At 41.4% G+C, this 12892-nt stretch overlaps 1 protein-coding gene across 1 annotated transcript in view; it reads left to right on the forward strand.

Annotated features, from left to right (window-relative positions):
- Window positions 1-2667: 2667 nt before the first annotated feature.
- Window positions 2668-12892, forward strand: part of tmem266 (transmembrane protein 266) — a 29092-nt gene continuing 18867 nt past the window's right edge. The window contains exons 1-3 of the mRNA XM_031282808.2: window positions 2668-3304; window positions 4769-4877; window positions 12232-12420. Of these exons, the coding sequence (XP_031138668.1) occupies window positions 4864-4877; window positions 12232-12420 (203 nt within the window). The 5' untranslated portion in view covers window positions 2668-3304; window positions 4769-4863. The remainder of the gene's footprint in view (window positions 3305-4768; window positions 4878-12231; window positions 12421-12892) is intronic.

Consider the following 12892-nt stretch of genomic DNA (forward strand, 5'->3'; position numbering starts at 1 on the left):
GATCTTTACTCTCGCAAGGATCCTGGAGGGAGCCTGGGAGTATGCCCAACCGGTCTACATGTGCTTTGTGGATCTGGAGAAGGCCTATGACCGGGTCCCCCGGGAGATACTGTGGGAGGTGCTGCGGGAGTATGGGGTGAGGGGGTCCCTTCTTAGGGCCATCCAATCTCTGTACAACCAAAGCGAGAGCTGTGTCCGGGTTCTCGGCAGTAAGTCGGACTCGTTTCAGGTGAGAGTTGGCCTCCGCCAGGGCTGCGCTTTGTCACCAATCCTGTTTGTAGTATTTATGGACAGGATATCGAGGCGTAGTCGGAGTGGAGAGGGGTTGCATTTCGGTGGGCTGGGGATCTCATCGCTTCTTTTTGCAGATGATGTGGTCCTGATGGCATCATCGGCCTGTGACCTTCAGCACTCACTGGATCGGTTCGCAGCCGAGTGTGAAGCGGCTGGGATGAGGATCAGCACCTCTAAATCGGAGGCCATGGTTCTCAGCAGGAAACCGATGGAGTGCCTTCTCCAGGTAGGGAATGAGTCCTTACCCCAAGTGAAGGAGTTCAAGTACCTTGGAGTCTTGTTCGCGAGTGAGGGTACAATGGAGCGGGAGATTGGTCGGAGAATCGGCGCAGCGGGTGCGGTATTACATTCAATTTATCGCACCGTTGTGACGAAAAGAGAGCTGAGCCAGAAGGCAAAGCTCTCGATCTACCGGTCAGTTTTCGTTCCTACCCTCACCTATGGTCATGAAGGTTGGGTCATGACCGAAAGAACGAGATCCAGGGTACAAGCGGCCGAAATGGGTTTCCTCAGGAGGGAGGCGGGTGTCTCCCTTAGAGATAGGGTGAGAAGCTCAGTCATCCGTGAGGAGCTCGGAGTAGAGCCGCTGCTCCTTCACGTCGAAAGGAGCCAGTTGAGGTGGTTCGGGCATCTGGTAAGGATGCCCCCTGGGCGCCTCCCTAGGGAGGTGTTCCAGGCACGTCCAGCTGGGAGAAGGCCTCGGGGAAGACCCAGGACTAGGTGGAGGGATTATATCTCTAACCTGGCCTGGGAACGCCTTGGGATCCCCCAGTCGGAGCTGGTTAATGTGGCTCGGGAAAGGGAAGTTTGGGGTCCCCTGCTGGAGCTGCTACCCCCGCGACCCGAGACCGGATAAGGGGACGAAGATGGATGGATGGAAGTAAAAGTCCTGCATTAGAAATAAGTAAAAGTATAGGCAGAAGTATTGGCAACAAAATGTACTAAAAGTAAAAGACTCATAATGCCAAGTGTCTGCTCTAAGTGTTATGCTGTTATTGGATCATTTTAATTGATGTATTCATATGTAATACATTAACTTTAATGTTGTCATTGCTTTATATACTTTTGGTAGTTTAATCTGTAACAATGTATCATATTTAATAATCTGATCATATGGTTTGTACGTAAAATCTTAATTTAAAAAGCAACTAGTAACCATAGCTAAATGTAGTGAAGTGAAAAGTATAAAGTAGCATAAAACATACTCAAATAAAGTGCAAGTACCTGAGAATAAGTACAGTACTTGATTAAATGTACACTGACTGCTGCTTTCTTATTAAGAAGTTGTGTTGTTTTCTAGAGATCTTGCAATCAGAGCAAGGCTTTTTGCAGGTTATACAGACCTCAATCAAGCAACATTGTGGAAATGCTAAATTTTGTTGTAGAGTTTGATGATTCTCTTTAGTGTTTGATCAGTTTAAAGCATGTGATTATAGGCTACCAAGGTGTAGGCCTACAATGGTTAGCCTATATTTAATTTGGCTAATAAGTTGGTTCTAATTGGGCACCTTTTTATAAAGTTTCTTTTGTAACTAATGGCTATATACATAGTGATACATTTATTTACTAATGTTGCATAGATCAGTTATAAGCACTCAATAAGAACAACTTATGGGCTTGCCAGGTTGTGAAAAAAAATCACTTGGAGGACACGGAGGATTCAAAAAAACATGATGGATATGGAGTTTCTGCAGGGAAAGTCACTGGACGACACACTCTTCTGAACATAGTCATACTGAGAAATACAAAGAGAGTTGTGTGGAGCTGATAGTCTTAATTAGCTTTGTAGCAACTCATTTGGCAATGGCTTGAATGTAACGGACGTTTATTAATATCAATAAGTTATGCACTAAAGTTTTAACAAATATAACTGCAAACTTGACAGTTTATTAATAGGTGAAAACCTAATGAGCATTTATTGATGGATTACTGACTGTTCTAACAGCATTGCTACCAAAAAGAAAGGATAAACACCAGTCAAATGGATTTGTTTGTATCCTGGCAACCCAAAAGCTTCTGCCTTTTCATGAGTGTAAATGATATATAACGCACACAAGTTACAACTTATAAACCCTTTTATAAATTGTTCTTTATTAGAAAATGGTGGCATATTTGCTTTTATACTAATGACAACACAGATCATGTTGCCATTATTTTTCACTTACCCTTTGTTTGGTGTTTCCGGGGCCTAATTCTGTGCTACATTTTTAGGATTCAATTCAAATATCTCATCGAGGTGAATATCAAAGTGATTCTGTGCTCTGGTAAGTGACATTAAATACAGCAGACTTAATCATCATTAACACACCACAAAAACACTTGAGGTCACTGTAAGTGTTATTAGTGTTTTTTCTTTTCGTGCGGGTGGGTTGTTATCGCGAGGAACTCTGAAGCTGAAGAGGTGAAGTGAAGCGAGCGTTTTTCTACGTCGACGCTTCCAGAGTGGCATTGAAACAGGGACGTCTGCAGGTTTTCATGGCTTAATAGGAATATAGACTACATCTATGCTTTATTTGATTTTACTGTTTGTGTGTAAATCTAGTCCGGTTTCCTCTGCGTTGACGGCGCTGCTCGTCAAACATCTGTAGCCGCTGGAATCCTGTGTTCAGCACCTGGACAGCTCCCTGTCGTGAACCTATTCTTCTTATTATTATCGGGCACATGGAGTCCCTGGTGTGATTGTGGGGGAAGCCCTGCAAGCACATTATGCCTCCCTCCGAGCTTTCGTTATCTTCCTGATTCAGTGACAGCTCCTCGTCGTCTTCGCTGAAGGATGCTGCTTTCAGACCGGAGTAGGTGTTTTCGTCGTGCGCTGTCTTCTGAGAGGCGATACGGGTGCTTGGTCAACGCAAATTTAAGGGGAATCGCAGCCTATATACAGCAAGATCCGAGCTTCCCTCCCACTGATTATCATCATCATCATAACCGCCGAGAAGGGACATATTACCATCATCACTGCGAGGGCAAAGGAGTCACGACCACATTTCACACAATGTAGAAAACATAAGAGGTTAGTGTGTCTTTTGGAGTCCGTGTTGATTTAAGCGCGCCGAGTAGTTGATGCATTCGTGTTGGTTTGAACAAGAATGTTGTTGTGGCCTCTAAGTACAGCGGGAAATATTACTAGCACCATAACTGTTTATGTAGCTACGACTTGGTGGGAAATGATTGCAAATGCATCTTGATTAGGTGAAATGCAGAAAGCCTGGACAGAGATGGCCCACAGTGTTTGTTTCGTGGAATGAAATAATAGTAGAAAGTGCAGCCTTTGTGGACAGCCACTCACTCAGAGTGAAGCACTCACTGTAGACTGTAGCCTACTTATAGTAATAAGTGGCAGCTCAAGATGCTGATTGTGAGATTCAATATCTCTGATATTGTGATTTACTCAAGTCCAGAAATTTTCCTCTGCAGTGTATTACATCCAGAAACAATCTTTGATCCTACTTGTTTGTCTAGTCACCTCTACAGGGATTTCTTACAGAAAGTGAAGCACATTGCTGAGTGTTTGGCTGTGTGATTTTCTGCTCATCTGATAGCCAGATCAATTTTTTTTATCATTATTGCTAAAGACCACGATTTATTTTGGAAGCTGCAGTGAAACAGTGTCACTTTCAGCTCTTGAATGACCTGGACTGATTTATCCTGAGTAGCATTTAATGCTGCTGTGCTTCACAACATTACTCTGCTGTGGTCTGCTGCGGCTGTGAATGCTGACTCCTCACCTCTTCATGTCTGAAGGTTTTCGCTGTGCCTCTACGTGTCACACACACTGCTCCGAATCATGAAATATTGTGTAAATAACAAAGGTGTGAACAGCAATGCAAATATATAATCATTGCAGTTGTAATTCATCTCTTGTTGACAGCTGATTTCAGTGTTACTTTTACTTTGCAACACTGAGAACTGGGCTTGTTTTTTGTAATAATGGGCGTTAATGTTAAAGCATTGGTTATGTGTTTGTGACTTCCCTGTCTGCTCATGTCATGTCTGTTCCCTGCAAAGCAGCTGGAGTGGGCTTTCACTGAACGGACTTCGTCATCAATGGCTCTCTATCCCATGGCACAAAGAGCTAGCATCCTGCTGTACTTGCTATGCAAGAAGTGTGATGTTCCTCAGCCCCTGATTCACAGAGCGGAGCATATATTGTAGGATATTTCAAATCCATTACAGTTTAGTGCTCCCCAGGAAAATAGTTGAACAGAACACAGCTAAAGCTGAAGTTAGGACAGGGCGCCTTCAGGAAAAGCATAAGCACTCATTACTTTATTGATAGTTTTGCATGCATTTGTATTAAACTACTCAACTGTATATAGATATTTCATGATTGAAATGTTCATTTTTGACCTTGGAATTGGAAAAAAAAGTTCACAACGATCTCATTACCTTCCTCAGCAGATGGAGTTTGCCCATGATTTGCTTCATGAGTTCCTTTTTCTGTAGTAATGACACTATTATTTTATATTTTCTGTAGGTGTGGTAGAAGCCAGGTCTTTGCAGTGGTGAAATCACATTTCACACTTGGGTTCATTTAGTGTGGACGTCTTTTTGCAGCAACAAGACCTCAACATGAGCAACCCCCAGTAAGTATAACACCCGCCAGTGCCTTGTTTAAAACCATGTCTGAGAGAGTGTGAAATCTTAAATCTCTATTTATGAACACGCAGTCTTATGCAAAGGGAATCTCAGAGTGGTAGGATATGATTAGCAGAATGGGACCTGCATATTCTCATGCCGCTCCTGCGAATGACAGGGATCAGCAGGAAAGCGGAGCCTGGCCTCATCTCAGATGAGAGAGCAACCGACCATATCCAGTCTCCGCTGGCATCTCTTAGCATTCAGGAGGGATGTTCACTTGTCATCTTCTCTTATTAATAATTACTCTATGTGTGGTCCTCCAGACAGCTCCTGCATTCTGATTACAGCCAGAGTTGGGGCTAAGAGAATGGAAAAGAGGAAGCAAGGGGAATGGAGTGGAGTGGAAGGAGGTGGAGTGGAGTAGAGTGGAGTGAAGGGTAAATGCAAAATGGGTTCAGTCAGCTGCATCTTCTGGTTAAAGGCACAGGATGCTGCTTCTAACCAGCAGAGATCTCTGTCCGGGCCTCAGACCAGCAGATTAGTGCAGTTGATGGTTGAATCCATTTGAAGGATGTTGGTGCAAAACATCTGTAACCGGATAATATAGCGAATGTGTTGACTGGTTAGTAGTACATGATTTAATGCTGCTGAATGCCAGTGACTCTCTGTGAAGTGACAGATGGGAAACTCCCATGCAGAGAAAGGTCTTTGGAGTTATTTTCACCCCTGCTCTCTTGACTTGATGCTGCTTTAAATCCCCCTTCTCTCGCCCGTGCACACTCTCTCTCCCTCTCTCTTAGCCCTGTGGCATCTCTGCCGTGGAAACAGTGGGAGGTGGAATGGGGAAATTATTAGATCCTTAAATACAACAAATTCAAAGGGATTTATCTCACATATTTCACATAAAACAATTTTACATCTTTCTGTGTAAGTCTTAAGTTTACATTAAAAAAAGAGTGCTAAGAGGAAATTACACAGCTTTAAAAGCATAATATTTAACACAAAAGATACAGAAACACTGATTAGGTAGTGCTCTTCCTGTTTGGCCAGTATGAAGCAAAATTCTTATTCATACACAAAGCGAACACCACACACCCCGAGGAGCCCACTGGCTTTAAAACGGGTCAGCTAACATTTACTGTAACAAACTTCAGTGTCATGTGAGTGCCCCGCTGCTCTTAATTTCTCTCCATAATGAAGCCCTCTCTCCAAACACTAGAATAAAGTCAGCTGAATAGCAGGTCACTGTTACTGTAAGCAACTATGTCTATGTTTATGTTTCCAGTCTAATAAGAGGCTCTTGATACTATGCACTACATTTCCAGTAAATAGTTCAATATAAAGGGTATAATGTGATGTTATAGTGTGTGTATAATGCAGTGGACTTTTCTAAAAACATCAATTTATTAAGTATAATTTAGTGATTTAATAAAATATAAAATATTCCTTTTCAAAACATAGAAACAGATCCTTCTTTAAAGTGCCCATATTATGCTCATATTCAGGTTCATAATTGTATTTTGAGGTTGTACCAGAATAGGTTTACATGGTTTAATTTTCAAAAAACACCATATTTTTGTTGTACTGCACATTGCTGCAGCTCCTCTTGTCACCCTGTGTGTTCAGGTCTCTGTTTTAGCTACAGAGTGAGACATCTCACTTCTGTTCCATCTTTGGTGGGAGTCGCACATGCGCAGTAGCTAGATAAGGATCACATCAGCTAGCTATCTGTTTCTCCAGCTTCAGTCAGTACAAGGCAGGATTAGCCGAGATACTTCTTCTAAACGAGGGTGCACTTCCAACTTTGCGTGGAATACCTGCAGAACAGGGACATGTAAGTAGTTATTTTGTAGATTATGGTGAACTCGTGTGTGTTGTAGCAGTGTTTTGCCATTGAGAAGGAGTGGGCTAACTGTGGTTAGCCCGGCGTTTCGGCTAGTGACATAGAAAACCCTGCAGATTTTGAACAGCTCACCCGGAGACTGAAGGCAGGTTACATTCAGAAACCCGTATCTCACTCAAAACAGCATTAATGTTTTTTTTTTCCAAGTTTGTATGCATGTGGAAGCACCAGAGACACAAAATAACACCCCAAAAAAAGTGATTTTTTTCATAATATGGGCACTTTAAGATAATACATTCAATTACTAAATTAAATGGTTTAAAGAATAAGTCTGGCAATATTCTATTTTTTTTCTTATTATCAACAAATTCCATAAAAAGACCAAAACCAACAATTAATTGTTCCTACTAACAAATATTGTCTGTGTAGCCCAAACCTGATAAACTGTAATTTATTCTTATTCGTCTGTTCCATAGACCTCAATTGTTGCATCCAAAAACTATTAAAAACACATCAATGAGCCATACTATGGTTTAGGATGACATGCTCCTCGTCATGATGAACCTGGCCCCTGTAGTTTATTTTGAGTCTAACAGTAAATACTCACTAGCACAAAAATAACACTGCCCAGCTGTTTTATGACCTTGCCTTTTTCTTTTAAAGGAAACTATGTATTTGTGATCCGTATTTTAAGATTTACTTTTTCAGTGGGAATTAATGGACTTGGGACTTGAGTGCCAAAGATAGGGTCAGGAAGTAGGAAAGTATTGAGAACTGGCATAACACATTGTTGGTGTTAGCCTTTTCATAGGGTTTTTTGGCAATAAGAAAAATATATGGGGTGGCAGTAGCTCAGTCCGTAGGGAAGCTGGGTTAGAAACCGGAGGGTCGCCGGTTTAAGTCCCTGTACGAACTGAAGTACGGAATGTGGACTGGTAGCTGGAGAGATGCCAGTTCACCTCTTGGTGAAGGTGCTCTTGAGCATGCACTGAACCCCCAACTGCTCAGAGGAGTGCCCCACACTCTGACATTTCTCCACTAGTGTGACAGCATGTATAGGTTCTGAGCATGTTTGTAATTCAGTCCTGTGTTTGACGTGTGTGCAACTATACTATACTAACAACACAAATTGTGAATTTCCCCTCGCGGGATAAATAAGGCATTTTTCTTAGAATATTTACCCTTTAAAGTCTTACTTACTTACTATGTGTGTCCAAAATAGTTATTGTTGGTTACTTGTATACTGCTGTTAGGATGTCTGCAGAGTAAATCTTAATGTTTCAAGCTTCACCTTCTCTGCCTGTTAATTGAGGTGAAATGGATATAAAACAACAGCTGAAGCATTTTCTCTATTAACAGTTAAAAAGAAGACTCCAAAGACTAACAAAACACATTCACTCTGTATTGATGCAGTGGAATTGTGGACTGCTGTAATTTCCCCCTTGGACCCTTGAAAGAGCAGACATTGCCTAAAAGATCTGATCTTACAAATGTACCATTGTGTCAGGAGCTTGTGTCAGGGCTGCTGCTGCTGCTGGGAAATCTGGACGGTGCCCATTTAAGTGATTTGGCACATTGGTCCCGCTTTCCTGATGATATCAGGGCAGTGAATTGCTGTGCACCGAGGAGTAGCCAAGTGTCCGTACAAACTTATTGGGTAAGACAGAGCGGCTGGGTTGTAGGCAGCTGGCCAGAAATACCGTGGCTGTGAGCACTCAGAATAACAATGATACCGATGCCCTCTGCAAAACACCAGTTCATGCTGAGGCAGCACTTTAAAATCCACTGAAGTGACAGGAGCAGAGAATGTATTGCTCAGAATAGGTGATTTAAGATATAACGTGACAGGCCTTGATAGAATAGCTATATTATAATCTGTTTGATCGTCGTTGTTGTTGTTGTTGTTATTGTTGTCCTGTGCTGAAATGCATTGTATTATAATGACCATAAGCTGTTGTCAATGTTTGACTTTATTAGCAGTTATTTATCCATGGAAAGTTTGTACAGCTGCTACATAGTCACACCTGAGTGCTGAAGGTTGAGTAGCTGTGTTGTAGGTCATGCTAGCTACAGTTTTACAGCCATTGTGGGGAATTTGAAGTAAAGACCACTCAGCCACAACTGAAAAAAAACACTATTATCTGCAAATACAATACAGAGAAAAGTTGGGTGCAGATGTCAGTCATCTCAAACTTCTTAGACCTGTGTAAGAGTCTGTTTAACCAAATAACAAAAAGTATGAAGTAAAATACAAATAATATAACTTAATTTAAACACAATCATGAGACAGTTATATGTCCTGAATTTAAAAAAAACAGATTCACTAAACACTGATTAAAGTCTTGTCATATACATATTATTATGAACAGTCTCACTTTCGACTGACAGTTAACACAGCCCCCAGCTACAGCCCTGGAGGTTAACATTATTCCCTCCTGATGTATCCTATGTCAGCATTGGAACCTCCTTTATGTGCTCTGGTGTTAGTATTCAGAGTAAAAAGATATGATTTAGTTTTACTTTCTGTTGAGTTCAGCAGTATTGGACTTCAGTGGTATTTGAGTACCTTTCTCACGGTAGGCTGCAGAAAGCTGAGGCTAGAATAGATTACAAGTGAGATTCATTTAAACTCCAGATCTATGGAATCACTGAGTTTTGCCAAGAAAAAACGTGTTCTTTTATGTATTTCCAAGTTACTGGGGAGTATCTCTGAATGGAAGGTGTTATACGGTTATACCTTATTGTAACTGAAAAGGGTATGGCAAATGAGAGGAGTTACTTCATCGAGAAACGAGAGATCACAGTACCCTATTATGTATGTATATATATATATATATTGATCACTGCATGATGACTTACAGTGATGTTGGCAATAATTACACACAAGGAGGAAATAGACCTCTTTAAATACACAAATAAGGTTTTAAAGTACTAAAGTACTCTCTAAAACACAAATTAATATTAACACATACTACATATTCCTAAGAAGGTATAATATCTTTGACCAATGCATTGAATTAGGATTACCAGTTTAAGTTGCTCTTTTTGTGTAGTAACAGTATAATTACTATGATAGTTAGAAAGTTAAAACTATAACCAGGTTTATTTTAGTCTTTTGCATAATAATATAATCAAGCATATTAGTGTAACAACAGCCTTAAGACGTGGCTGTAACCATGTAAAACAAAAACAGACCAGCATTTAGTAACATTAGCTAGTGTAGATGCTTTTTGCCCCTTTTGTTCTTCATGATAAGCCTAAGCTCTTACTCTGTATGAGTGTGAGATGTTCCCCACAGCCATGCATGCTCTTTGTTAACCTTTTTTCTTTTTTGTGGCGTTTGCTAATATCACATGCATGCCTCTGAAAAGATCCCAGCCTTTAGCATGCTACTGGCTGTCCTTGTCTGCATTGTTGAAGAGAGCAGGGTGTTCAGATGTGAAGCCTCCACTCCATCCCTAGGATGGCAACCAGCCACTCCACTGGGCTCGCACATAATGGCTCCTGGCCTACGCTGGGATTGTCTGGGAAATGTGATTTTGATGCACTAAACACTTTGTGTCTGTCATGACTGATTAGCGTCCTTGTTGCGGTTGGTCAGAGGTGCCAAGTCCACAGATAATACTGGGATGCGCAGTCGTGTTTTGTGGCGAGCATCTTAATATATGGGCGTTTGACCCTCGAGCTAAACAACACACCTAGCAGGACACGCATAACTAAAGGATCAGATATAGGAAGGGGAAGGGCAAGGCATTTTATGTAGTGAGGACACTAAATAAGAGGTTGTGTTCCCCAGCCCTATTGTGCTATGTTAAGACAATATAGTTCAGATGATTCTTGGTTTTCTGTGAGAATAACAAAATATCATGAAACAGCTATTAGTCAAGAAATAAGTCAGGAAAAAGACAGACCTATTTTCCTTTCCAGGCCGGCATACATTCAAATTTAACAGCAAGGCGGTCTGCACAGTGATCTTCTACTAACTGTCTCCTCCCACTCAGTTTCACCTCCAGCGCAGAGGTTGTAGAATTCACCAAGCCAATGACATTTGTTCTCTCTGTCTTGTAATCAATGCCTTCCTCCACTGTTAAGCACTGGAGTTATTGATGTCTCCACACTGGCTGCACTGGGACGGCTGCCAAGCCGTGTGAGACTCCTGTTCCAGTGTGACTTCTCCTTGTCCGCTATTGGCTGAGCTTGAAGGATCACAGCCCTCCCTACGCATTCAAGTTTCAGGACCTCAATGGCAAATAAAATGACACTTTGTCTGGTTTGGCCGAATATAGCTAACCTCACAAAAAAAGAGTGGATGAATCAAAATGAAAAAACAAAGCTGAAACAAACTTTTCTTGTGCCCTCCAATGTCAGGTATCCCCTTTTTAAAGATAGTGTTTTGTTGTAGGATGATACTGCTAGTTTTGCATGTTTTCACCCATGCAAACCATAGCCTACAGCACAGTATACCATAGGTTTTTATGTTGATTTCAAGCAGCCATTGGTTTTCGTTAATTTCATTATTCTGTCGAGTAGAAACTTAAAACCATCAGTGCACACAGTCATGTTATTAACTGGTAATGCCGTTTTGAGCATTCTGTGGCCACTCATGAGCTATGTTTTCATAAATTCAAATGCTGAAGAATGAATATTGTAAAAAGAATAATGTCAGTTTGGTTGGCAACCAATTCTGAAATATCAGGTGTTGGAGCATCCTTGAGTGCACCAACAGATCTAGTTCTCAAAACGGTAACTGCTGTCAACTGGGCAAATGCACCAAATTGTTCACTGTATGTAATAGATCACTTATCTCAAGCAAGTTTCAAGTTTCAGTCTATAGTGATGAATGGAAACCAATGGCTGCCTGGGAATTCATGCTAAACATCAATGCATGCTTTGGAAAGTAGCCTGTAAGAATGTAAAGTATACAGGATTTGTTGTTCAAGCTGATATCAATAATCTTTTTAGTCAAGAAGCTGTTAATATTTGCATATGTGTGGAATGCAAACTGCCATATTTACTGTGGTTTGAGACTTGCTTCACTGCATTCTCTGCTAATGAGAAATGTAGATCAACTTGTCATCACTAAACGTGTCCTTGTTGAGGGTGCCAGAAAACACTGCAAACAAGAAATTTCGCACAATTTTAGTTTTCATTCATCAAAATTAAGCATAGTCCCACTATCACACTCTGCTACCTGGAGCATTTCCCAAGTAGATGCATTCGTTGACTAATTCAAATAAACAGCACACTTCCATACAACCTTGCACTGCACTGTCTTTGCTGAAGACTAAACACCACTACACAGGGTGACAACATGCAGATACACATTATAGCTACAGTTTAATGAGGTAAAACATGCCAAACCACCCATGGGTGACACACATCCATCCTCTGACTCTAATGCTGTTCTGTGTGTGTGTGTGTGTGTGTGTGTGTGTGTGTGTGTGTGTGTGTGTGTGTGTGTGTGTGTGTGTGTGTGTGTGTGTGTGTGTGTGTGTGTGTGTGTGTGTGTAACATAGTGCTCCTCCCAAGGCCGGAGCCTCAGAGCTAGAGGTAATCTCCCAGCAGGTGGAGGAGGACAACCAGTGTGTAGCCCCTGTCCAGCTGGTCAGCTTCGCCTACAGAGACTTGCCTTTGGCCGCCCTGGACATATCCCTTGCTGGATCCCAGCTCATCTCGAACCCTGACGAAGAGGACAACAGAGAGGGGTACGTCCCACAAACCCACTCCGACACAACCCTTGACTTTCTGTTATAGTTTGACCACAGTCAGTAAAACAATCTCCAGAGATGATTATGTTTGATGATTATTAGTAAGAAGTCGTGAGTGGTTTGGCTAGCCTGAAACAGCAACTTGAGTGTGGTCGTGTAGAAAAAGAGGCACTGTATTTAAGGAATGTGAAGCTCATGAAGCTGAACACTTTCATCATTTGAAGTATATCACACATTATACATTTTGAGGATGCTGGAAACAAATTAGTAGCATGGTTATCAATGAAATCTTTCTATAATTAATTTATATACTAAAAAGCCCAAAATGTAATTACATATTGATTGATGTTCCTGATGTTTGCCATCACAGTTAAGAAGATACTAGAAATATGATGTCGGAGACTTGGTCTTTGCTTGTTGCAGAAAAAGTGCTACATCCATAATTAAGGCAGAATCGCAATTACTACAA

Source organism: Sander lucioperca, chromosome 7 (assembly GCF_008315115.2).
Source record: "Sander lucioperca isolate FBNREF2018 chromosome 7, SLUC_FBN_1.2, whole genome shotgun sequence".
In the NCBI taxonomy this organism is placed as follows: Eukaryota; Metazoa; Chordata; class Actinopteri; order Perciformes; family Percidae; genus Sander; species Sander lucioperca.